At 51.8% G+C, this 26,153-nt stretch overlaps 1 protein-coding gene across 1 annotated transcript in view; it reads left to right on the plus strand.

Moving 5' to 3' along the window:
• TM9SF4 (transmembrane 9 superfamily member 4) overlaps positions 1-26,153 on the plus strand; it is a 30,169-nt gene that overhangs the window by 2,658 nt on the left and 1,358 nt on the right. The window contains exons 2-15 of the mRNA XM_077336064.1: positions 6,368-6,481; positions 8,571-8,670; positions 11,339-11,507; positions 11,615-11,741; positions 12,481-12,604; positions 13,887-14,005; positions 15,018-15,129; positions 16,638-16,708; positions 17,694-17,826; positions 20,079-20,160; positions 20,253-20,328; positions 23,135-23,218; positions 24,198-24,373; positions 25,188-25,251. Coding sequence (XP_077192179.1) covers positions 6,368-6,481; positions 8,571-8,670; positions 11,339-11,507; positions 11,615-11,741; positions 12,481-12,604; positions 13,887-14,005; positions 15,018-15,129; positions 16,638-16,708; positions 17,694-17,826; positions 20,079-20,160; positions 20,253-20,328; positions 23,135-23,218; positions 24,198-24,373; positions 25,188-25,251 — 1,551 coding nt within the window. The remainder of the gene's footprint in view (positions 1-6,367; positions 6,482-8,570; positions 8,671-11,338; positions 11,508-11,614; positions 11,742-12,480; positions 12,605-13,886; positions 14,006-15,017; positions 15,130-16,637; positions 16,709-17,693; positions 17,827-20,078; positions 20,161-20,252; positions 20,329-23,134; positions 23,219-24,197; positions 24,374-25,187; positions 25,252-26,153) is intronic.

Genomic DNA, 26,153 nt, shown 5'->3' on the forward strand with positions numbered 1-26,153 from the left:
ATTGTTGAAGTCGGATTAAGAATTGACCGATTTGAAGTGGAATGCCTTGAGTCATGGCTAGAAATTTTTGTGGCGGGCAGGGCAGGGCACTTTGTGGGAACTTGGCTGCTTTCAAGGCAGCGTCTGCAGGGAGAAATTCAAACTCTTTGGGGAACCGTTGCTCTAGTGCAGACTGCTTGCTTCTCTGCTGTTCAGTGAGTCTGGAAGAAGGTTAGACTGCATGCAGGGGGGGGGAGGGGGGAGGATCCATGGGTATTTAAACAAATGTTTCCTCCCCCTCATTTATTCTTAGAACACATCAGTTGGGGAGTCGTTTTTTGAGAGTCAGGGTGGTGCCGTGGTTAGGCAGCCTTTTCAATCTTTGGATCATGGCGGAACCCATGAAGTATTTCTCAGGCTTCAAGGAGCCCTAGAAGTGGAGTCTGGCCCTTGGAGAGACAGAGGCTAGGCCTGTAGAGCAGCAGGGGAGATGATGTCTGAAGTTCCAGGAAAGACCACGAAATTCCTGGGAAGTGCTCACATAAGCCTAGGGTTTTCCTGGAACCCTCGTTGGGAATTCCTGAGTTAGAGTGTGATATTGGGACTGGGGACACCTAAGGTCACATCCCCCACTCAGCTTAATTGGGAGAGACTCTGCCTCTTTCTCTCTCGCTCTCTCCAAGCATAGCCTACCTCACAGGATTGTTATGAGCATAAATGGAAGAAGGGAGAGCCTTGTAAATGGCCCTGTACGTTCTTTAGAGGGAGACCTCTGCATTGTGCAGGGCGTTGGACTAGATGACCCTGGAGGTTCCTTCCAACTCTATGATTCTATCACCAAAAAGGTTATAGACAATCAAAATGGACTGTGCCATGAAGGTAGTGCTTACCCCCCCCCACTCCCTTGCCTCTCTGTATTCTCTCCATGTGAGAGGTTTATCCAAGGAAGACGCTCCCCATGCCTGCACCCTCCATAGAAATAAACCCTACCCACTGCCCTTAGAACACTGGTCCTCAACCTTCCTAATGCCGTGACCCCCTTTGGGTCACTGAGGCCGCCGCTGGAGGGAGTGTAACTTTTGCTTTGAGAAGGGATGGAAAACATTTTATTCTGGCCATGTTTGATGGGGTGGGACTATTCTTTGCCCAGGAGGGCCTGCTTCAGGGCCACTGCGTAGAAACAAAGAGCTGGAAGGGATCCTCAAGGGGCTTTTCGTCCGGCCCTCTGCACAGTGCAGGGAATTCACAACTACCTCCCCGCCTCTGTGGTCCTTGCGCAGTGGCCCGAGGAAGAGTAGCACACCTCTCTTCCCCATCACGTGGCTGAGAGAAAGGATGAGACTGCAGAGAAGTGGGTCTGGATGAGGCCAGAGGTCTGTCCCATGTGACATCTTTGCTCCACAAGGCGTTTATGCACAGGGAACAAAGGGAACAGGTATACTGGGGACAGTATATTGAGGCTCCCTGAAGCTGTTATGGTTAGTGGCTGGCTTTCCCATGTGGCTGTCTGTCTTATCTTCAACCCCCCGCCCCCCCAAGTTGATACACCCTCCTATTTTTTCCTAATGCAGCTGGTTTTTAGAAATCTGATTCTCGAGCCTTCGGATTTATACTGGCCACAGTCAGTGACATGAGGAATTTCAGGCTCTTTTAAGACAGATGAGACCTGTGCCGGCTCTTGCCTGTGCAGGTGTGTGAGAACTCTGTCCGCCCGATAAGGTGTTTCTTCTCTTTGCATGTGCATGTCTTCTCCCTGAACATCCTAGAAGCTGTAAAGATTGCAGTTCTGACAAAATATATAGCTGACTTGGACCCTTCCTAATTGATCTGTCCCCTTGAGAAATTCCTTCCCTGGTTCCTTGACCTTGGAGAAGTTGCAGAGAAGTTGAAATAGTGCACCTTTCCATACTGAGCAAAGCTTCCCGTGGATGCAGAGAGGGTGGTAGGGAATTGGCATTTTGATTGTACAATCCACCAGTTAAGATCTGCCTTCTAAGCCCTGATATTTGGGCCCCTTGCCTTCAGAAGTGCCGTGGGTGTGACTAGAGACTGGGGCTTCTCAGTGGTGTAGTGGTTAAGAGCAGCGGTTTCTTATCTGGGAAGCCATGTTTGATACCCTGTTTCTCCACATGCAGCCAGCTGCATAACCTTGGGCTTGTCACAGTCCTGTTCGAGCTGTTCTCACAGAGCAGTTTCTCTCAGAGCTCTCTCAGCCTCACCTCCCTCACAGGGTGTTTGTTGTAGAGAGAGGAAGGGAAGGCGATTGGAAGCTGCTTTGAGACTCCTTTGGATAGTGAAAAATGGGGATTAAAAACCAACCATTTTTCTTTCCCTCGAGGCTTGCCTGGTACCTACCATACTGTTTTCTAGGTGCCTGGCCAAAATGTTTATTTTTTAAGTAAGGAGTTTTGTCTTTTGAGTTGTTTAATTTAGTGGTGGAGAGCCAGCATGGTGTTGTGGCTAAGAGCAGCTTCTAATATGGCAAGCCGGGTTTGATTTCCCATTCCTCCACACGCAGCCAGCTGGGTGACCTTGGACTAGTCACAGTCCTGTTAGAGTGGTTTTCACAGAACAGTTCTTTCAGAGCTCTCTCAGCCCCACCTACCTAACAGTCCCATCTACCTACACTTGTTAGGAGGAGAGGAAGGGAAGGTGATTGTAAGCCACTTTGAGACTCCTTTGGGGAGGGAAAAGCAGGATATAAAACCCAACTTCTTCTCTATAGTCTGCTTCTGGATCAAAGTCTGTTTTATGGATATTTTTACGGAGCTCGCAGATTGTGCCGTCCTGTTTATATCCCTGTGGCTTGGGTTTAAATCAATGGCTAGTGATGCCGTTATGATTTTGGGACCATGTTTCTTTGCAAGCTGGCGTGAGCGGAACTCAAGAGGCAGTGTGTCTATTGATCTTCTTTCTAGCCTGTCCTCCTCACAGAGACTCAAGGCGGATTAGTATAAAGAATCAATAGGCTGAGGTGATGCTTCATGAACAGTGTGACGAGGGCTTGGATTGCAGAAATCTGAAACATAAGTGTTAAACCCGACATGTTCAGTGGTGCAAGAAATGTACAAAGTCCAGGAACGCATTAAAAATAAGGAAATTTGTGGCAGGGGACGAGCTTTCGTGAGTCACTGCTCCCTTCTCTGAGTATCTGAAGAAGCAAGCACTGACTCCCAAAAGCTCCTCCCCTGCCACAAATTTTGTTGGTCTAAGGCAGGGGTAGTCAAACTGTGGCCCTCCAGATGTCCATGGACTACAATTCCCAGAAGCCCCTGCCAGCGAGGACATCTGGAGGGCCGCAGTTTGACTACCCCTGCTCTAAGGGGTAGTCAACCTGTGGTCCTCCAGATGTTCATGGACTATGGACTACAATTCCCAGCTGGCAGGGGCTCATGGGAATTGTAGTCCATGAACATCTGGAGGACCACAGGTTGACTACCCCTGTACTCGAGGACTCCTGCTGTTTTCTACCACTACAGACTAAAACAGCCGCCCCTTTTAATGCAAGAAATTGTATTGGGAACAAGAAGAAAATATCCTGTATCATCCGTATATCCCACAGTCCTTTTCTCTCCACTGAAACTTCTTCTGAAATCATTTTCTTCTATCCCTGTAAGCCCTGGCCTGGATGGGCCAGGTCTGGTCAGATCTCAGAAGCGGAGCAGGGCCAGCCCCGGCTATTGCTTGGTTGGGAACCCACAGAGGAAGCTCAGGGCTGCTCCACATAGGCAGCCTGATCTCACCAGAGGCTAAGGAGGGTTGACCCTAGTTGGGACTTGGAAGGGTGACCACCAGCAAAGTCCTGTGTCCAAGGCAGAGACTCCCGGTGGCAAACCACCTCTGAATTTCTCTTGGCTTCTCTCTCTCTCTCTCTCTCTCTCCCACACACACACTGGTCTGCAGTCACTCTTAGAGAATCTGTATGTGCGACACAGAGAACAGTTCAGGTAAGAGGTTTAGGAAGGCTGAGACTGCTCAGAACAGCCTCTCTCAACTTTTTATCCCGTCGAGAAACCCCTGAAACATTCTTCAGCCTTCAAGAAACCCTGGAAGTGGTGCAATCAGACAGGACATGATTCAGAAGCAAAGCCCCTCCCGACCCCCATCATTGGTCATTTTGGGAGGGGGATCAACATGACCCTATACGGTCTTATGGCCCAATAAATGGAGCCAGCTCAGTGTCGTGGTTAGGAGTGCAGACTTCCAATGTGGCGAGCCAGGTTTGATTCCCCGCTCCTTCTCATGCAGCCAGCTGGGTGACGTTGGGCTCCCCACGGCACTGATAAAGCTGCTCTGACCGAGCAGGAATCTCAGGGCTCTCTCAGCCTCACCCACCTCACAGGGTGTCTGTTGTGGGGAGAGGAAAGGTAAAGCGATTGGAAGCCGCTTGGAGACTCCTTTGGGTGGAGAAAAGCGTCATATAAGAACCAACTCTTTTTCTCAACACATTTTTTTTAAAAGAGAGATTCAAATGGGTAGTCGTGTTTGTCCGAAGTAGCACAATAAAATCAAAGTCCAGTAGCACCTTTAAGACCAACAAAGATTTATTCAAGGCGGAAGCTTTCGAGTCTGAGGGAGTGCTTTTTTAAAACTCTGGTTTTAAAAAAGAATTAACTCCCACCTGTTCAGGAAACCCTTCCAGGGCCATTGAGAAACTCTGTTTTCACAAAACTCTGGTTGAGAAAGCCTGATTTAGTCAATGATGGACACATGTAGCTGCCATCTGATGAATCCGGTCATTGGCCCATCAAGGTCAGTTCTGTCTGCTCCAACTAGCTAGGGCTCTCGAAAGTTCCCAGGCAGAGGTCTTCCAATACAATTCGCTGCCTAGTCCTTTTAACTGGAGAGGCTGGGGTTTGAACCCAGGACCTTCTGCATTCAAAGCTGGTGCTCTGCGACTGAGCCACAGCCAGGGTAGCACTGAAGTCCTTGTTAGGCTCTTCTTGTGACTGTGGAGTGGGGGCAAGGAGAGCTTCCCTTTGACACTCTCTGTGTTTCGTCTTCCCATTGCAAGCAGGCACATGTTCTGGACTTTGGCCTCTAGTGTGCATCTCATGGCCGTAAGCTGGCCACCTGCCTGCTCGCTCTTGGTTTTGCTTTTTCCGAGTCTCCTGTAGTTCTTGGAGCCTAGGCTGACACTACAGAGCCTACCCCAAGGCTACTATTAATCATAGAATCACAGAATCATAGAGTTGGAAGGGGCCATACAGGCCATCTAGTCCAACCCCCTGCTCAATGCATCCAGGAGAAGGATCTGTCCAGCCACTGCTTGAAGACGGCCAGTGAGGGGGAGCTCACCACCTCCTGAGGCAGCCCATTCCACTGCTGAACTAGACTCCTAGAATCCTAGAGTGGGAAGGGGCCATGCAGGCCATCTAGTCCCACCCCCTGCTCAATGCAGGATCAGCCTCAAGCATCCAGGAGAAGGATCTGTCCAGCCACTGCTTGAAGACGGCCAGTGAGGGGGAGCTCCCCACCTCCTTAGGCAGCCCATTCTCCTGTTGAACTAGACTCCTAGAATCCTAGAGTGGGAAGGGGCCATGCAGGCCATCTAGTCCAACCCCTGCTCAAGGCAGGGTCAGCCTCCAGCATCCAGGAGAAGGATCTGTCCAGCCGCCGCTTGAAGACGGCCAGTGAGGGGGAGCTCACCACCTCCTTAGGCATCCCTTTCCACTGCTGAACTAGATTCCTAGAATCATAGAATCATAGAATCATAGAGTTGGAAGGGGCCATACAGGCCATCTAATCCAACCCCCTGCTCAACGCAGGATCAGCCCAAAGCATCCTAAAGCATTCTAATGTTATTATAATTATTACAAAATAAATGAAGTAAAGGGTTCCTCGTTCTTGTTTGTTTGTTCTCGTATAGGATCCAACTAGAACGGCTTCTAGATATGTCCTGTTTTCAAATGGACATTTTCCTCAATGGTTGTCCTAAACCTAAATGCTCAAAATTAATATCTTACGAAACTTAAAGCAATTATACACGTACAAGTAAACCCATCCTCTACCTCACCTTTGAATATAAATATCATGATTATCCAAATTTTGAAATTCAACCTAAAAAAGATATAACCCTAAAATCATAAAATGTTCAATATTGTACATTTAAGAAGAACAAAAAACCCTTTACTTCATTTATTTTGTAATGATTTTAGTAACATTTATAGTAGCATTGAGATAGGTTTTTTTCTTTCTCTCTTTGTATTCACTACAAACCGTCCCACTTGTATATATTTGCTTGACATTACAGAGCCGGCTTTATGGCTCAGTTCCTTGTTCAAGCCTTTGGGGGAGGGGGGATGGTGTTTGCAGTGTTGGGTGTTGGTTGCCTGCTATGGCCTCTTCTTGCTGACGTTTTCACTGACCCAAACTCTTCCCCTTGTAGGGCAGGCTGACGTGTGCGCTGGCGTTGCTGCTGTGGTGCCCAGCGGCCAGCTGTTTCTACGTGCCGGGTGTTGCTCCCAGGAACTTCGAGAAAGAGGCTTTCGTCGAAATCAAGGTGGGCAGGGACCCGTCCTGGAGCGGGGTGGGACACCTCCGGAAGCCATGTCAGATCCTTGGCTCGGCTGGGGCTGTTAGAGGGCAGAGTGGGGGCCCTTTTGCTCCTTTGGATTTCAGCCCAGGCCTTGTCTTTGGCCGAGTTCCTATCCGGTGTTGTTCTGTCAGCATCCCGTTTTTACAAACCTGTGAGTTGACTAATCTTCTACTTTGTGGATACCACAACTGAACATTTCCCTTGAGCTGTTCTTATTAACTTCTTTAAAGCATTCATCAGTGGCCTTTCTGCCTTATATGAACTCAAGGGAACTTACAGTGTAATAAATAATAAAATACATCAAAGCCACTAGTTCAGATCAATAATTTAAAACTGCTGCTAGGCAGCACAACTAACCAAATTCCGTCCTGAATAAAGCTGTCTTCAGTTCTGCTAAAAATGGAGCGTGAAGGAGCTAGAACCAACTCTTTGGAGAGGTTTTTGCATAACCATGGGGCTGCCACTGAAAAGGCCCTGCCTTGTGTGCCCACTACACAAGTTCCTGTAACTCACTCTACGCTGGCCTACCCTTATCCTTGATCCGGAAACTGCAACTAGTACAGAACGCGGCTGCCAGGGTCCTCACAGTAACTCCTCGGAGGCCCCACATCCAGCCCATCCTCCAGCAGCTGCGCTGGATCCCGGTTGAATTCCGGATCAGGCTTAAGGTGTTACCATGTGTTAATTGTATCCTTCCCTGTTTTCTGTAAACCTCCCTGAGCCCTCGGGGAGGGCGGTATATAAATATAATAATAATAAATAAAATAAATAAACAAGGTGGGTGGGATTGTTTTTTAGGACCCCTATATGAGGACCCCTGAAGATCCCTCCCCCGTCCCCAGAGCATCTTTTTGGTGGGCAAATAGGCACCAGATTGCTCTCTTCCCATCCCATGAGAATCACCAAATGAAAGTTCTAAAATATGCTTCTAGACACAGCAGGGCTGAGGTCTCCGAGACTGCACAGCCAGTGAGATAACCCCCGGAGTTTCAAAGAATGAATGAGTGAGTGAAACGCAACGCAGCAGAGAATCCCAAGTACCATAAGTAGATTAACTGCACAACATGATAAAGCATCCTGGCAAGAAATGTGAATACAGGAACTGGAACGTCACGGCAAGCGCATGTGAACACAGGATCTTGACACCTGCCCTCCTCTAAGGGACGGCCTTTTCAGATACTTCGAGTAACCGTGCTCCCCCCCCTCCACCTCCTCATCTCCTGGCTGAACCTTTAGCCTTTAGCCTTCCTTGGTCTCTGCCAGCAACCACCATTTCTTCCCATTTGGTTCGCGGTTGACTTCTGGGATTGATATCCTGCCACTGGCTGGAATTTTGGAGCAAGTTCCAGGAGCGTAGCCCTGTTAGCCTGCTGGCAGCCCAAATAAACAGACCGGAAACCCGGACAATTTTTTATTCCAGCACAGGTTTGTGTGGCCGAGTGCCCATAGAAGCTCACGCTGGAATGAAATGCTGTTTGTATTTAAGGTGGAGCTAGATTCTTGCTAGTTTGGTGGCAATAGTACAGAGTTTACAAAACAGATTTTTAAAGAATTGTGCGTGCAGAGCTACACAGGGTGCAGAGCTAGGGATTGGGTTTCTTTTTCTTAAAAAAAAAACCCAATCTGTTCTCTTCCCGGGCTGTTTTTGTAATGGCCACTGCCCCAAAAACCACTGTGGGGTCTCAGGCAGGGCAGGGACGGGTCGTCGGGTTCTCCCAGACCTCTAATTCACGGCTCTGGAGTCGTTGGCAGCCTCCTTGGGGTGGGTGGGCCTCAGGCGCCAGGCAGCGTTCACAGCTCCTGAGGTGTGTGTGGTGTTTTCACAGGCTGTGGGGTTTGTCTCCTGCGGGGAGACATGGAAGCGGGGCAGTCTGCTCCCACCACATGAGATCTGATCTCCAGGCCTGGACCAAGCTTCCCAAGGGAGGGAGGGCAGGCAAAGCGCACAGCACATGATCTCCCTTTACAGAAGGGGAATAAGAAGGCTGCCCTCCCTCACTGGGGAGGAGGCTCGAGGGAACTTCCCCTGATGGCTCCCCCTTTTGTTTTCCAGGCTGTGAAGCTCACCAGTTCACGGACCCAGCTGCCTTACGAATATTACTCGTTGCCCTTCTGCCGGCCGAAAGAGATCACGTATAAAGCTGAGAATTTGGGTGAGGCACCGGGGCTTTGTGGCTCGTCTTGATTCCAGCATCCGCCGCTTAAGCTGCAGGCTTTGGTCCCATTGTGTTGAACATGCCTACTGTGGCCTGGACCTTAGTGGTAGGATGGGGGCTGGGGGCGGGATATACCACCAGCGGTGGGAAGGCCTAGGGTGATGTCCCAGTGGTATTGCTGGCTGTGTGGGGCACTCTGGCATTGGGCCAATAATAATTAAAAACATAAAACATAAAAACATTGAATGCCAATAATAATTAAAAACATAGTTTTGTAATTCCAAGCGCTCAGGGCGGGTAACGTCAGTTAAACCAATATACAATTAAAAACCTTAAAACAGTTACTATACACAAATATACCTCCTCTAAAATTCCCCGACAGGGGAGTCCTTGAGTAGAGAGCCAGTCTTCCGGTTCCTCCTCCTTATTCTAGTGGTGAGGCTGGCTATTTTGTTGGGGGTTATTATAGGTTGGACTTCCAGAAGTACAGGCAGGATTTCGAAGAGGCAGAGGAACTAGAGATCAAATTGCCAACATACGCTGGATCATGGAGAAAGCTAGGGAGTACCAGAAGAACGTCTACTTCTGCTTCATTGACTATGCAAAAGCCTTTGATTGTGTGGAGCACAACAAATTGTGGCAAGTTCTTAAAGAGATGGGAATACCAGAGCATCTTATTTGTCTCTTGAGAAATTTATATGCAGGTCAAGAAGCAACAGTGAGAACTGAACATGGAATCACTGACTGGTTCAAAATTGAGAAAGGAGTTCGGCAAGGCTGTATACTGTCGCCTTGCCTATTTAACTTGTATGCGGAGCACATCATGAGAAATGCGGGATTAGAGGAGTCACAAATTGGGATCAAGATTGCAGGGAGAAATATCAACAACCTCAGATATGCAGATGATACCACTCTAATGGCAGAAAGTGAAGAGGAACTAAAGAGCCTGTTGATGCGGGTGAAGGAGGAGAGTGCAAAAGTTGGCTTGAAACTCAACATCAAGAAAACAAAGATCATGGCATCCGGCCCTCTCAATTCCTGGCAAATAGAAGGGGAAGAAATGGAGATAGTGACAGATTTTATTTTCCTGGGCTCCAAGATCACTGCAGATGGGGACTGCAGCAAAGAAATTAAAAGACGCTTGCTCCTGGGGAGGAAAGCTATGGCAAATCTAGACAGCATCCTAAAAAGCAGAGACATCACCCTGCCAACAAAAGTGCGTTTAGTCAAGGCTATGGTCTTCCCAGTTGCAATGTATGGCTGCGAAAGTTGGACCATAAGGAAGGCCGAGCGTCAAAGAATTGAGGCTTTTGAACTCTGGTACTGGAGAAGACTCTTGCGAGTCCCTTGGACTGCAAGGCGAACAAACCGGTCAGTCCTAGAGGAGATCAGCCCTGACTGCTCTTTAGAAGGCCAGATCCTGAAGATGAAACTCAAATATTTTGGCCACCTCATGAGAAGGAAGGACTCCCTGGAGAGGAGCCTAATGCTGGGAGCGATCGAGGGCAAAAGAAGAAGGGGACGACAGAGAATGAGGTGGCTGGATGGAGTCACTGAAGCAGTGGGTGCAGACTTGGGTGGACTCCGGGGAATGGTAGAGGACAGGAAGGCCTGGAGGATCATTGTCCGTGGGGTCGCGATGGGTCGGACACGACTTCGCACATAACAACAACAACAATTATAGGTTGGTGAAACAGCTCCGTCTTACAGAAAAGGCCCTAGCCATGTTCACACCCAATTTCATAGTCATAGAATCCTAGAGTTGGAAGAGACCTCCTGGGTCATCTAGTCCAGCCCCCTGCACTATGCAGGACACCCACAACACTATCACAGCTCACCCGCTGTCACCTGCCACCTCCTTGAACCTTCACAGAATCAGTCTGAGAATTTCACCTCTCTTGAGCCAGGGACCCTGATCTCAAGATTGTAACGCTCTTGGGGGATTATAAGGGAAGAGGCAGGCCCTTATAGAGGTGGTAAAACTCTTATGTTACCCCCAGGCTTTACCCAAATTCCAGCGTATCCTGTGATACAATGACATCACTTCCTGTTTGTCCTGGGAGTGGCAGTGCTGGCAGCTTTACTGTGATGCTGGCCTAGACCAGGAAGTTCCCCCACAAGACAGCTGATGGGCAGTGGCTGGGGAGTGGAGGCCTGGTAACCCTGCACATCCCATGACTCCCTGTAATCAAGTGTGGGCACAACCAGCATTGGGTTGGGTAGCCCTCCATTGGGGCTGGACACTCTCGCTCCACCCCCTAATCCTGGGGGACAAGTCTTCCTAAAGGGGATTCAGGGGGCCTCTCCCAAAATGTTGGGAAACTACCATAGCTTTTGGCCTTCCTGGTAGATGTGTGTCTACCACGCCTCGGGTTGCTTTGACACAGGCTAAAGAGGGAAACACGGAACAAATGTCTGGTTTTGTTTCCATTTTCCTTTTGCCTGTTTTTTCCACCTGGAGTTCCTTGGGATCAGTTGACGCTGAGCTGGTTACTGTTTTTATATTTTTCTTCCCGGGGGGTGGGGGTGGGAAGCTTCTGTTTGTTTTGGAGGGCAGACAAGGTCTCTTCCCCCCCTCCCCCTTTTTGTTCACTTGTCGTGCCGAGTTCAAGAGAGATCTCGCCATCCTGAGAGACAATGCCATAAGCTCCTCTCTTTCCCGCAGGCGAGGTCCTCCGGGGCGACCGGATCGTCAACACCCCGTTTCAGGTTTTCATGACCATCGAGAAGAAGTGCGAGATCCTGTGTAACAGCGTGAAAGAGCCGCTCGTCCTGAGCGAGGAGCAGAGCAAGCTGATCGCCGAGCGGATCCAGGAAGACTACTACATCCACCTGTGAGTTCTTCAGCCCAGCGGGGGCCCTCCTTGCTTGCGGGGCCAGGCAGGAGGCTTTGGGTGGCAGCAGGCAGGAGAGTCTGACGCCGGGGCCTTTGTTGCTGCAGCATAGCCGACAACCTTCCCGTGGCGACACGGCTGGAGTTCTACTTGAGCCGAGAGGAAGAGAAGAACAAGGAGAAGGACATCCAGTTCGAACATGGCTATCGACTGGGCTTCATGGACAACGGCAAGGTCAGCCTTCCTCAGCTTCCTTTGCCCTTGAGGAACCCCTGAAACGTCCTCCAGGCTTTGAGAAACCCCCAGAAGTGGCGCATTCGTGCAGAATACGGTTGGGAAGCAGAGCTGTGGACACGCCCACCTGGGGCCCCTCCCCTCCCCACCCCCTTCAGGCCCATCACTGGCCATTTATTTGAAGGGTTGACATATATGGTCAGATCACCCAATAAATGTTTAACATATATTTTTAAAATTAATTTTTATATAGAGAAACGCTTCCAGGGCCATCAAGAAATGCCATGGTTTCATGAAACCCTGGTTGAGAAAGCCTGAGTGAGGTGAAGACACCTGTCCCTATTCAGTGCGGCTTGGCCCCTTGCCCCTGGACTGACGATTCGGGAGGCGCTTCCCGCCTCCCAACCCGTCCACCCCCAACTAGTAAAAAGCAGGGTACAAGAAATAGTTCTTTTCCTTCTCCCTTTCCTCCTCTTTCTCTTCAGCATCTTCATCTCATTCACATAGGCAAGACTTGGATGGTTGCAAACTTCCCTTCATTTGGGGACCCCTTCCAGCAGCTCTTTTCTCAGCCGGCATGCCACGCTTGTCCTGCAGCTGGCCGAGAACAGGGAGGCATATAGCTTCTTCGTCCTCCTGGAGACCTCAGGGGTGGGATAGGCGGTCTTCAGCCTTGCCCATGGGCTCCCTGTGTTGCTCCAAAGCCACTAACCTGCGCTTTAATGTCTGTCTGTTGTAGTTCTACCTGCACAACCACCTGTCCTTCATCCTTTACTACCACAGAGAGGATGTGGAGGAGAATAAGGAGCCAAACTACAGGGTGGTTCGCTTTGAAGTCATTCCTCAGAGCATTAAACTGTCTGGTAAGCTACATCACGCACCAGTGTGGGGAGGATTAGTGGTCCGTGGAAGTGCCTCTGCTTGGCCTGCAGAAGGTCCCTGGTTCAATCCCTGGCCTCTCCAGTTCAAAGGACCAGGCAGGGGATGGGAAAGACCTCCGCCTGTGCCCCTGGGGCATATTGACCTTGTCTGGCAGTGGGACTGATTCAGCATAAGACAGCTTCATGCATGTTCAAATGTAGGCTCTGGCATGCAGACAGGCCCAAGGGCAATCCCCAGCATCTCCAGTTGAAGGAACCAGGCAGGAGAGGATGGGGAAGACCTTGATCTGGCTCAGTGGCAGAGCCTCTGCTTGGCAGGCAGAAGGTCCCAGGTTCAATCCCTGGCATCTCCAGTCAAGAGGGCCAGGCAGGAGGGGATGGGGAAGACCTTGATCTGGCTCAGTGGCAGAGCCTCTGCTTGGCAGGCAGAAGGTCCCAGGTTCAATCCCTGGCATCTCCAGTCAAGAGGGCCAGGCAGGAGGGGATGGGAAAGACCTTGATCTGGCTCAGTGGCAGAGCCTCTGCTTGGCAGGCAGAAGGTCCCAGGTTCAATCCCTGGCATCTCCAGTCAAGAGGGCCAGGCAGGAGGGGATGGGAAAGACCTTGATCTGGCTCAGTGGCAGAGCCTCTGCTTGGCAGGCAGAAGGTCCCAGGTTCAATCCCTGGCATCTCCAGTCAAGAGGGCCAGGCATGAGGGGATGGGAAAGACCTTTCTCTACCAGAGTCCCTGGAGGCAGTACAGACTTTGACGGACTGAGGGTCTGATTCAGTAGAAGGCAGCTTCGTGTGTCCCACGTCCAATCCCCGTTGAAAGGGCCAGGCAGGAGGTGGGGGGAAAGACTTCCACCTGAGACCCTGGAGAGTTACTGCAAGTTTGAGTAGGCGAGACTGACCTTGAGAGACCAAAAGGCCTGATTCCGTGGAAGGCAGCTTCAGGTGACGTCTGGAGTGGGCCGAGGCCGTGTGTCCGGGGCCTCTTTTAGAGCGGGGATCCTCAACCTGTGGTCCTCCAGATGTTCATGGACTACAATTCCCATGAGCCCCTGCCAGCATTTGCTGGCAGGGGCTCATGGGAATTGTAGTCCATGAACATCTGGAGGACCACAGGTTGAGGATCCCTGTTTTAGAGGACGGGGTCCGAGGAGATGGCATGCCAGTTGGAGTGTGGCTGCACGATGCTTCCACAGGGCCTGGGGCTTCCGGCGTGGGCAGTGGGAAGGGCGGTGACTGTAGAGGCCTCTTGACGTGAAACTTTGCTCTCTAGACCTGAAGGCGGAGGAGAAGGGGGCATGCACCCTGCCGGAAGCCACCAACTTGGCTCCTCAGGAGATCGATCCCACGAAGGAGAACAAGCTGCTCTTCACCTACTCCGTGCGCTGGGAGGTAAGGGACAGCAGCAGGCAGAGGCCGGCCGGAGAGCTTGAGGGGAAGGTGACGGCTCAGCAGTAGAGCATCTGCTCGACATGCGGGAGCTCCCAGGTTCAGTCCCCGGCACCTCCACTAAGGGGATTTGGGCGGTGTGGGAGACCTGCCTGAGACCCTGGAGAGCGGCTGCCAGTCTGACTGACCTTCGTGCTCAGATGGCCTGGCTCAGAAGGGCCACCATGCAGGGGGGAGGCTGGGAAGGGAAAGAGCAGAGCCAGTGTGGGGCTTGGGGCTTGCGACATGGGGCTGAGTCTACCAGATCTGGGGAGTGCCTTTTTCAGGTGCAGGCATCAAGAACGTTGCCTGGATCCTGCCTCTATCTAAAGCAGAGGGGGGCAAACCGTGGTTCCCTGGATGTCCATGGACTACAATTCCCACAAGTCCCTGCCAGCATGGCTCATGGGAATAGTAGTCTGTGGACATCTGGAGGGCCGCACTGTGGCCACCCCGATCTGAAGGGAAATTAGCATCCCCCTGAACCTGGTGTCAGGAAACCCTTCTGCAGGGTCGCTCTCCAGGGCCATGCCATTGTGGTTTTTAGGAGATATTTTCCTCCCAGCGGGAGGAAAGGAGCCATGGCCTGTATCAACAAGCACTGCCAAATTTGGGTCCTGGACATGGACCGAATCTTAGGCGGCCAGAGAACCTGGCTGGATGGTGCCTTTCAGAGTGGCCGACGGGCTCAAGCAACAGACTCTGGATCAGGCAGGTTCTGACGGTTTCCCGGGCTCCTGAGAATCACCTGCTGCTTAGATGCTGGCTCTCCTTTTCCACAACTCTTTCACGGCCCTTTGTCCAGGCTCAGTTCCCTCCGTCACTGCTCTGAAAGGTGGTTTTGAAGCAAAACCACTTTGCTGGGTAAAACTGCTTCCCGTCTAGCCTTGGTGCCAGTTGCTGGCCTGGGAGTGACGGCCCCCCACCCACCCCACGTCACGCCAGGCGGTCTGAACCGGCTCTCCTTCTCCGGCAGGAAAGCGACATCAAGTGGGCCTCCCGGTGGGACACCTACCTCACCATGAGCGACGTGCAGATCCACTGGTTCTCCATCATCAACTCCGTGGTGGTCGTCTTCTTCCTTTCCGGTGAGGGGGCTGCAGGGGGAAGAGGGGGAGGGAGGCTGGAGTGCGTGGGTGGGTGGGGCGATGGACTCGTTACTCCATGGCACGCTAGGTGGTCACATGTCCAGAACGGGCCTTTCTGAGCATCATACATGAGTGGATAAAGTACTAGTTGGATTGTGGTTTGGTGGGCCTGAGTTCACAGGGCCTTGCGTGGTTTGGGCAGGTCTCTCCATCTCTTGAGAGCAGCCATGTTGGGGCAGTCCAAGGAGGGCCTCTCTAGGCTAGCATCTCACTTTGCTCCGTGCTCGGCCCAGAAGTCCTCGGAGTGCAGCACAGGGGCAAAGCCTCTCCTTCTTGCTGGACCCAGGAATAAACCATTCATTTGGGGGGGGGGGGAGCTGCTTCAACAGGGGTAATTTCCCCAAAGGTGAGGAAACAAATTTGTTGATGATATTGCAAAGGGGGGGGGGGAGGCTACGATGCAGAGCTCTGTGGATCAGGCCACTGCAAACAAACATCCTGGCCACATTAATTAATTATAATGCAATTAATTAATTAATTGATTGCATTATAATTTATATCCAGCCACTCTCACACAGTCATTTGTGGCAGGTAACAACACAGACCCCAGTGAAATCCCCTCAAGACCATAAAACCCAGTGAAATCCCACCCTTAGCTGGGATAAATAAAACCCTCCCCCCCACCACCCTTCAGGCTTCCTAGAAGTGCCTCGGGGGGCGGGGGATATAACCAGGGTAGCCTGATGACCTGGCTTGCTCAGGGAGGGGCCCAGATCTTAATTGCCCCAGCCTCAGCCCAAGACCTCAAAGGAAAGAAAGAATCTGCCCAGTGACTTTATTAGAGATCGAAAGAGTCTCTGTTCTCTCTTTTATTTACTCTTGGACTCTGCGAGAACGGTCTCTGAATTGTTTTCCGTTTTCAGTGCTTTCTTCAGTGGCAAAACAAATCCATTCTTGTTGATCACTGGAAAATATACTTAGGCTAACGCTCTTCTAGTGTGGAGAGTCAAGGCTGTAAGCTTACAGAGACCGTTCTGGCAGAGTCCAAGTATGAATAAAAGAGATAACAGAGACAATTTAACTTTTGATCTGGACAGATACTTTCTTTCCTTTGTTGTATTTCTGGAATCATTCACCTTCTTCCTTCAGCGAAAGACCTGGCAGAAGAGCTCCGTCCTGTAGGCCCTGCAGAACTGGGCAAGTTTGTCAGGGCCCGCAGCTCTCCTGGGAGCTCATTCTGCCCAGTCAGGGCCAGAACCGAAAAGGTCCTTGCGCTGGTTGAGGTCAGGCATGCTTCCCTCAGGCTGGGAACCTCCAACAGATTACCACCCGCAGAGCAGAGCGTCCTGTGGGAGGCATAAGAAGATAGGCGGTCCCACAGATCTGATGGGGGTGAAGTGCAGGGTGGGATGTTAATTGACACACACCTTGTTATGCGTAGATCCTGATAAGGTCCAGGAGGACAGGTGAGAAGCACCTGGGCTCATTCTGGGCTTTGTCTGTGTCAGGTATCCTTAGCATGATCATCATCCGGACACTTCGGAAGGATATTGCCAACTACAACAAGGAGGATGACATTGTAAGTATTGTGTGTGTGAGTGTGGGGGGGGGTTATTTCTGACAGCAATCTCAATCTCCTTTTGGAAGAGATGGTCAAGAGAAGGCAGCCTCTTAACGAAAATGGGGAGCAGAGGAAATCACCCGAAGCAGAATTCTAATCTTTCAGAAGCTTCTTGGCAGACCTGGCGTTAGCCTGGGCAAGAGTCCAGGAGCCCCTGAAAGACTAACAGAATTTAGAGCAGAGGCGGAGCTTTTGTCAGCCACTGTGTGACTCAGGAAAGCTCCTTTCCTGCTCATCCCCTGCCTTTTTAAGGCGCTCCTGGCAGACAGACTAACATGGCCCCCCATCTTGGTCTTTCTTCAAAGAAGTGAGCAGCAACTCCCAAAGGTTCCTCCTCTGCCACAAATTTTGTCAGCCTCTAAGGTGCTCCTGGATTCTTGCTCGTTCCTACTGTTACAGACTTACATGGCTACCTCTCCCGGTACTAACCTGCCAGCTCCCAGGCTAGCCTTTGTGTAAAAATATGCAATCCAAGTTTTGTTTGGAGACTTTCGTTGTCTGTTTTGGAGAACTATATCCTCTTGGCATGAAGAACCTGTAATAAGAAATCAAAACAGAGGACTTAACCTCGTGGCCTTAAAATCTTCATTGATGCAGAGCTGAAATAAATTATATTTTGATGCTGCCTGATTTCCTTTCACATGGGACTTGGCTTCTGTTAAGGTTAAAAAGGATCCCTTGTCATTCGAAGCCAGCCTGGGCATGGAAAGGTTATCACCAGTGAGGCCTGTCCTCCCATTTCAACCAGTAGCACAACCGCCTTTGAGGGTCAGTTCTCAGAAGCGACTGAGGCTGCCAAGAATTGGGCTGGCTTCTCTCTAAGCGGGATGGGGGGATCCAGAAGGAAGATGCGGCTGAGGATCAAATGGTTTCTCTTCCCCCTTGCTCCCTCTGCCTTTCCGGATTCCCTCTCAGTCTTGGCTCCCATCTGATTTCCCTGCAGGAAGATACTATGGAGGAGTCCGGGTGGAAGCTGGTCCACGGTGACGTCTTCAGGCCTCCGCAGTATCCCATGATCCTCAGCTCTCTGTTGGGCTCTGGCATCCAGCTGTTCTGCATGATCCTGATTGTGATCTGTAAGTCGCACCCGGAGAAGGGGGGGGTTGTATGTGGGCAAAGGGGACACACCTTCTGGGGGATGGATGGTCATGCCCCTCTGGGGACATCCGTTTCAGGAGGCCTTTTGCATAGAATCATAGAATCATAGAATCATAGAGTTGGAAGGGGCCATACAGGCCATCTAGTCCAACCCCCTGCTCAACGCAGGATTAGCCCTAAGCATCCTAAAGCATCCAAGAAAAGTGTGTATCCAACCTTTGCTCGAAGACTGCCAGTGAGGGGGAGCTCACCACCTCCTTAGGCAGCCTATTCCACTGCTGAACTACTCTGACTGTGAAAAATTTTTTCCTGATATCTAGCCTATATCGTTGTACTTGTAGTTTAAACCCATTACTGCGTGTCCTCTCCTCTGCAGCCAGCAGAAACAGCATCCTGCCCTCCTCCAAGTGACAACCTTTCAAATACTTAAAGAGGGCTATCATGTCCCCTCTCAGCCTCCTTTTCTCCAGGCTGAACATTCCCAAGTCCCTCAACCTATCTTCATAGGGCTTGGTCCCTTGGCCCCAGATCATCCTCGTCGCTCTCCTCTGTACCCTTTCAATTTTATCGATGTCCTTCTTGAAGTGAGGCCTCCAGAACTGCACACAGTACTCCAGGTGTGGTCTGACCAGTGCCGTATACAATGGGACTATGACATCTTGTGATTTTGATGTGATGCCTCTGTTGATACAGCCCAAAATGGCATTTGCCTTTTTTACCGCTGCATCACACTGCCTGCTCATGTTTAGTTTACAATCCACAAGTACCCCAAGGTCTCGTTCACACACAGTGCTACCTAGAAGCGTATCCCCCATCCAGTAGGCATGCTTTTCATTTTTCTGACCCAGATGCAGAACTTTACACTTATATTTATTAAATTGCATCTTGTTCTCATTTGCCCATTTTTCCATTGTGTTCATCTGTGTGCATCTCCTTGCCTCCCCAGCAGCTTCGGGGAGGACAAAGCTTTGGCAGCTGGAGAGGTGCCTTTGGCATGGGCTACCTGTGCTAGGGCTCTCCCTGGCTTAGTGCCTGCCAGGTGAGGGAGATAGATGGTACCAGGGGATCTATGGCTTGCTGGCCATTTGCCATACCACCGTGACTGATTGGCTCAGCCCTAGCAAAAGCTAAACAGACTGACTCTCCTGCCGCCCTCAGTGAAAAGGAATTGGGGACTTCCGGCCTCTGGGTTTGGAGGCAGCTGCACAACACCCATAAGAACATAAGAAGAGCCCTGCTGGATCAGAGAGGGACCATCCAGTCCAGCATCCTGACCAATCAGTTCCTCTGGAAGGGCCAACAACAGGGCAGAGAGGCTGAGGCCTTCCCCTGAGAAAACCCTCAGAAGAGCCCTGCTGGGTCAGGCCAGGGAGGGTCCCTCCAGTCCAGCCTCCCGTCTCACCCAGGGGCCAGCCAGTTCCTCTGCAGGGCCAGCCACAGGGCAGGGAGGCCGAGGCCTTCCCCTGAGAAGACCCTCAGAAGAGCCCTGCTGGGTCAGGCCAGGGAGGGTCCCTCCAGTCCAGCCTCCCGTCTCACCCAGGGGCCAGCCAGTTCCTCTGCAGGGCCAGCCACAGGGCAGAGAGGCCGAGGCCTTCCCCTGAGAAGACCCTCAGAAGAGCCCTGCTGGGTCAGGCCAGGGAGGGTCCCTCCAGTCCAGCCTCCCGTCTCACCCAGGGGCCAGCCAGTTCCTCTGCAGGGCCAGCCACAGGGCAGAGAGCCTGAGGCCTTCCCCTGAGAAGACCCTCAGAAGAGCCCTGCTGGGTCAGGCCAGGGAGGGTCCCTCCAGTCCAGCCTCCCGTCTCACCCAGGGGCCAGCCAGTTCCTCTGCAGGGCCAGCCACAGGGCAGAGAGGCCGAGGCCTTCCCCTGAGAAGACCCTCAGAAGAGCCCTGCTGGGTCAGGCCAGGGAGGGTCCCTCCAGTCCAGCCTCCCGTCTCACCCAGGGGCCAGCCAGTTCCTCTGCAGGGCCAGCCACAGGGCAGGGAGGCAGAGGCCTTCCCCTGAGAAGACCCTCAGAAGAGCCCTGCTGGGTCAGGCCAGGGAGGGTCCCTCCAGTCCAGCCTCCCGTCTCACCCAGGGGCCAGCCAGAGCTGGTCATCCACTGTTTCTACGAGTCTACCTGCACAGGTGACAATCTGCAGCCTCTGCCTTGAGTAGCTACATCAGGGGGAGCCCTGGGAGGCCTTTGGCTTGATTTTATTCCCCCCCCCCCCCCCCGCTTTGCCTTGCAGTTGTGGCCATGCTGGGGATGCTGTCTCCCTCGAGCCGCGGAGCCCTGATGACCACCGCCTGCTTCCTCTTCATGTTCATGGGGTAAGCGTGTCCCCTGGCCCGTGCCCCTCGTGGCCGTGCCCAGCAGCAGGTCAGGGGTCTAACCTCTTGCTCTTTGTTCTCTCCCACTCTAGGGTTTTTGGCGGCTTCTCTGCTGGCAGGCTCTACAGGACCCTGAAAGGCCACCGGTGGAAGAAAGGGGCTTTCTGCGTAAGTGATCCTGTGGCCTGCCAAGGGGGCTGGGGCACTTAGAAGGGTGTGGGGGCCCAGCAGGGAAGGGAGGGGGATCCTCATCAGAGCCAGACTGTGGTCCCAGGGGTTTGGCAGGTGCCTTTGCAGTGAATTTGGTGGCAGGGAGTAGCATGGATGCAAGAAGGGCTCCTGGTGTGATTCAGGGGATGGAGAGCTGTTGCTGGAGACCAGGGGGTCTCTCGGCATGGGGTTGCAGTCCTGCACTCTGCATCGCCATGTCCTGGATGGTCAGACGGTGGGTCTGGGAAGCTAAGCAAGGTAGGCCCTGGTTAGGACTTGGGTGGGTGTAAGAAGTCTCACCCTCGGTGGAGGGCAAGCTGCCCAGCCCCTCCAGGGTTCCACGGGATAAGGAAAGCTGGAACAAATTCACGCTGAGGGCAGGTCAAGTATAAAAGTTGTTTTAGATAAAAGACGTTTTAAGGCTTCTTACAAAGCATGCAAACAGTAGTGGCTCTAGAGTAAAGTAACTTCTCACTAGGCAGGGACCATCCCTAGAGCTGACAGGCCCACAAGATGATGATGATGATGATTATCATTATCATTATTATTACTGTTATTGTTGTAGTTGTTATTATTGGATTTTTTTATCCGCTGCTCCCAACTAGCTGGTTCACAGCGGGTTTCAACATTAAAATACTCACAATAAAATACAACCATCCCTGACTAAAGCCAATCTAAGTCCGACGGCCAGTTAACTCTCTGCCCACCCCTCTGTCCGATGCCTCAGGGGAAAAGATGCCGTGGGAGGACAGCCTGAGGTCCCGGCCGAACTGAGGGCTTCGTCTTCTTGTCACCCGGCCTCAACCAAATGCCCGGTGGAAGAGTTCCCTCTTGCAGGCCCTGTGGAACTGCACAAGCTCTGTCAGGGCCCTCAGTTCTTCCAGGAAGCTCATTCCACCAGTTTGGGACCAGGACCAAAAGGGACCTGGCCCGGGTTGAGGCCAGGCGAGCATCCCTGGGGCCGGGAATAACCAGCAGATGGGTACCAGCTGAGCACATTGCTCTGCAAGGGGCATAGGGCAAGAGACGGGCCCTCAAATATATGGTCCCCAAACTGCGAAGGGCCTTAAAGGTCAACACCAACCAGATCCAGAATGCAGTCGGTAGCCAGTGTAGCTGCTTCAGCGTCAGCTGAATATGGGCCCTCCAAGGTGTTCCAGTGAAGACCCTGGCAGCTTTATTCTGCACCAGCTGCAATTTCCGGAAGGAACGAGATGTTTTCTCCCCCATCACAACCCTCAGTGTCTGGTTCTGTAGAAAGGGAAGCAGACACCGAAGGGCTGTCCCACATAGCCCATCTCCGGCAAGGCAGCAGGCCAACAATTCATGGTCGACCACATCAAATACGGCCGGTGGATCTAACACAGGGTTAGTCAAACTGCGGCCCTCCAGATGTCCATGGACTACAATTCCCAGAAGCCCCTGCCAGCATTTGCTGGCAGGGGCTCCTGGGAATTGTAGTCCCTGGACATCTGGAAGGCCGCAGTTTGACTACCCATCATCTAACGTCACAGGGAAGATCTAAAACTAGCTAAGATAAGACTACTTACCCCAGGAGCTTCTGTGCGTTTCAGCAGCCTGAGTGACATGGTGATCCCCCCCATGCACAACTGAGGCACCTGGGACCTAAAACCCCGGGCTATTATAGTCTCAGAGTTTCAGCTTCACTAATTCGACAGCCTATTGAAGTGACCGGAAGGACAGTTAAGATGACCCTTTGCCATGATGGATATCCGCTGAACTGGATCGGGACAGGCGCGAAGAGTTAAATTATCCCACTGAGGCCTTGAAGGGTTTGATCCATCAGTCTCTGGAAGGGGCTTCCTTGCTCCATTCAAGCCAAAAGGCATCCTAGAGGGGACATGATAGCCCTCTTTAAGTATTTGAAAGGTTGTCACTTGGAGGAGGGCAGGATGCTGTTTCTGTTGGCTGCAGAGGAAAGGACACGCAGTAATGGGTTTAAACTTCAAGTACAACGATATAGGCTAGATATCAGGAAAAGGTTTTTCACAGTCAGAGTAGTTCAGCAGTGGAATAGGCTGCCTAAGGAGGTGGTGAGCTCCCCCTCACTGGCAGTCTTCAAGCAAAGGTTGGATGCACACTTTTCTTGGATGCTTTAGGATGCTTAGGGCTGATCCTGCATTGAGCAGGGGGTTGGACTAGATGGCCTCTATGGCCCCTTCCAACTCTAGGATTCTATGATTCTAATAAATTGCAAATGCCCTCATGGGCAAGCAGAAGCAGTACGCTCAGAGACGCTGTGGGCTCAAAGTCTTTGCCAATATCCAGAGGTCAGAGCCGTGGCACTTATGAAAGAAGCCCCTGCTAACTCTTCCAGCGTACTCCCTGCCCTAGAGGGAGGGTGAGGATCCTTAAGAAACAAATGCTGTCCTCTCAGTAAATGACTTGAGCGGTTTTGCCCCATTGCCTGGCTGATTCTCCTCATCCTGGGGAGGGATGCATCAAAGTCCTGCCATTCCCCCGAACCGTTTCCTTAGACTGTTTCTGACTTCTGAGAGTTTGCGGTGTTCTATGGGCAAGTTTAAGGGAATTCTGAGGCATCCTCTTGAGTTGTGCCTTCGGAGGGGTCCCCCGTTCCCGTGGCTGAAGGGCCTGGGGCGTGTTTCGGTGAGATTCTTGGGCGAGTGGTTTGTGCGCCACCCATGCTGCAGGATCCCTTTGACCTTGCCTGGTCCTCCGGTCCCGGGCGGCCGGGCTGTGCTGAATGAGGGCTTCAGTCCCGTGTGTCTCTCCTCTCTCGCAGACTGCCACGCTGTACCCCGGAGTCGTCTTCGGCCTTTGCTTCATCCTGAACTGCTTCATCTGGGGCAAGCACTCTTCCGGAGCGGTGGGTACTCTCTTGCCACGGCCTGGCTCTGCTCTGCACAAGTCTGACGCCCGGCCTCCTTTTCTCCAGCCTCGGGGGTTTATCTTGCTTGGAAGAGAAGGAGGAGTCCTTCGGGGGGGGGGCATAAAATAATTGAGGACCCTCCCCAGCACAAGCGCGAAGTCTCAGGGGCAACTGACTTATTCGTCAAGAGCAGAGATAGTCAAACTTTGGTCCTCCAGATGTCCATGGACTACAATTCCCAGAGCCCCTGCCAGCAAATGCTGGCAGGGGCTTCTGGGAATTGTAGTCCATGGACATCTGGAGGGCCGCAGTTTGACTACCCCTGGTCAAGAGCCTCTGTGGTGGTGTGGTGAGAGCATCAGAATCAGGATCCGTGAGGTCTAGGTTCAAATCTCCATTCTGCCATGGAAGCTGGCTGGGTGCCTTTGTGACTTTGGGCCACTCACACACCCTCAACCTAACCTTCCTCGCAGGGTTGTTGTGAGGGTAAAAGCAGGAGGAGTGGGAAGCTGCTTCGGCTCCCCAAAAGGAAAGTGGGGTACAAATGAAGCTAATTTGGGAATTAAGTAACTAGTCCCTCTAGTCCAGTTGCCTCATGATAGTGGCTGCTGAGGTTTGGGGCTGGGCGACTGTGAAACTGTTTTTTTGGCTCCGGACATGAATGGGGCAGTGTGCAGAAGGAGGGGCCTTGGTGGCCCCACCCCTTCCACCTCATCTGTTTCTGATGGAAAGCCCTACTAGAACAGTACTACTAGGACAGTACACTACTAGAACTACTAGTTCCTGCATTGCACAGGGGGTTGGATTAGGTGACCCTGGAGGTCTCTTCCAACTCTATGATTCTAACAGAACAGCAGAGACTTTGAGATTCAGGGGTGGGTGGAGACGCTGGGGGGCGTATGGGGCAGGGGGTGCTCCAGTGGGTGCCCCAAGCAGCTTTAATAACGTTTGGCTGAGATCCGGGCTGTCTTTGCAGGTCCCTTTCCCCACCATGGTGGCCCTGCTGTGCATGTGGTTTGGCATCTCCTTGCCCCTCGTCTACCTCGGTTACTACTTCGGGTTCCGCAAGCAGCCCTATGACAATCCCGTCCGGACCAATCAGATCCCGAGGCAGATCCCGGAGCAGAGGTGGTACATGAACAGATTCGTCGGGTGAGTGGCCGGGGGAACGTGCCCAGGCTGGGGAGTCCTTTGGCGGCCGATCTGCGGTTCTTCTGCTTAGCATGTGAGCAGGCACGTTGAAGGACATTTGGGCAACGCTCAGAGTCTTGCCTTTTGAACGACATCTCACGGTCTGGGCTCTGTGTCAGACACTGTCCGTTGGAGCGTCACTTTCTAGATTTATTTACCACCTTGCGAGCCCAAATATTATATATTTCAAAATTGCACGAGTGTGTTTCAACCGCTGAGGAAGACCCCCTTAGGGCTCAGAACGATTCTGGCTTTTGGTCCTCTTATGTTTTATGGGTTTATGTTGATTCCTCCCTTGTTGTACTACACAGTAGATAAAAGTGAGATTTCATTGGTGCTCTTAATTTTTATTTAAAAGGTAAAGGTATCCCCTGTGCAAGCACCGAGTCATGTCTGACCCTTGGGGTGACACCCTCCAGCGTTTTCATGGCAGACTCAACACGGGGTGGTTTGCCAGTGCCTTCCCCAGTCATTACTGTTTCTAATTTTTATTAGGTGCACATAATTGTAATAAATGTTTGGACTTTACACTGTAAACAAAAATCTGCAGCTCAACCTTTAGCATTCCCAACTTGCCGGGTTGGGTTTTTGTTTTCCTGTTTGCTGTTTCCGGCCTGCATTGGGAATAACATTTCTTACTGGAAATTAGGGTGCGTGAGTTATTTTCCGTTATTCAGACTTGGACCTTGCCTCGTGATGGAGCCAGCCCAATCTCCTTGGTTCACAAATGCCCTCCAGTTTGAGTAATGTTGCCCTTTCTGTCTCTGCTCTCCAGGATTCTCATGGCTGGGATCCTGCCCTTCGGGGCCATGTTCATCGAACTGTTCTTCATCTTCAGCGTAAGCATCACTCTCTCCTTTTTCTCAGAGAACTCACCATGTACCTCCCGAGTCCCTGACTTTCTTGAGCCTGTGGGCCCCTTGGGAATTCGGAGGTAGCATACCCGGCTCAGCTGCAAAATGGCTTCCACAAGAGGAGGAGCCAGCCACAAAATGGTTGCCACCTCTTGCCTTCAGTCACTCAGCCAAGATCCTCGTGCTGCTGTCAAGCGAAAGCTGGGTACAGTTCTGGTCGTCTCGAAGGCAAACAAAGAACTCCTTTTCTCCTTTTCCCACAATGCAAGAACTCACGGGCACTTAATGAAATTAATGAGCAGTAGGCTTAGAACAGATCAGAGGAAATCCTTCTCTACCCACACAGTAATCAACGCACGGAATTCCCTGCTGCAGGAAGTGGTGGCGGCAGCTACAAGCACAGACAAATTCAGGAAGGGACTGGAGAAAGGACAAAGGTCCATCTGTGGCTTTTAGCCACCGGGGTAGATGGAGCAGTCTGCCTGGGGCAGTGACGCTCTGTCTTCTTGGTGCTTAGGGGGCAACAGTGGGAAGGTTCCTGGCTGGGCCTCCTGACGTTTAGGGGCTCTGTGGGGCACAGAGTGTTGGACTGGATGGGCCATTGGCCTGATTTCGCATGGCTTCTCTCATGTTCCTTGTGAGCCACATTGAGACTCCTTCGGGTAGGGAAAAGCAGGGTGTAAAAACCAACTCTTCCTTGAGTGCAGTGGCTCCTTAGAGGGCAACAAGATTTTCAGGGTCTGAGCTTTTGAGAGTCAGACTCCCCTCGTCAGGTAACCTGTCTGGAAAAGGGTGTTTTGGGTCTCAGAAGCCTTAAGCCCTGAAAATCTCTGCTGGGCTCAAACCCAGATGCAAGATTGCAGCCTGTGTTTCCCCCTTGTCCTTTC

This window comes from Paroedura picta, chromosome 4 (genome assembly GCF_049243985.1).
Source record: "Paroedura picta isolate Pp20150507F chromosome 4, Ppicta_v3.0, whole genome shotgun sequence".
NCBI lineage: Eukaryota > Metazoa > Chordata > Lepidosauria > Squamata > Gekkonidae > Paroedura > Paroedura picta.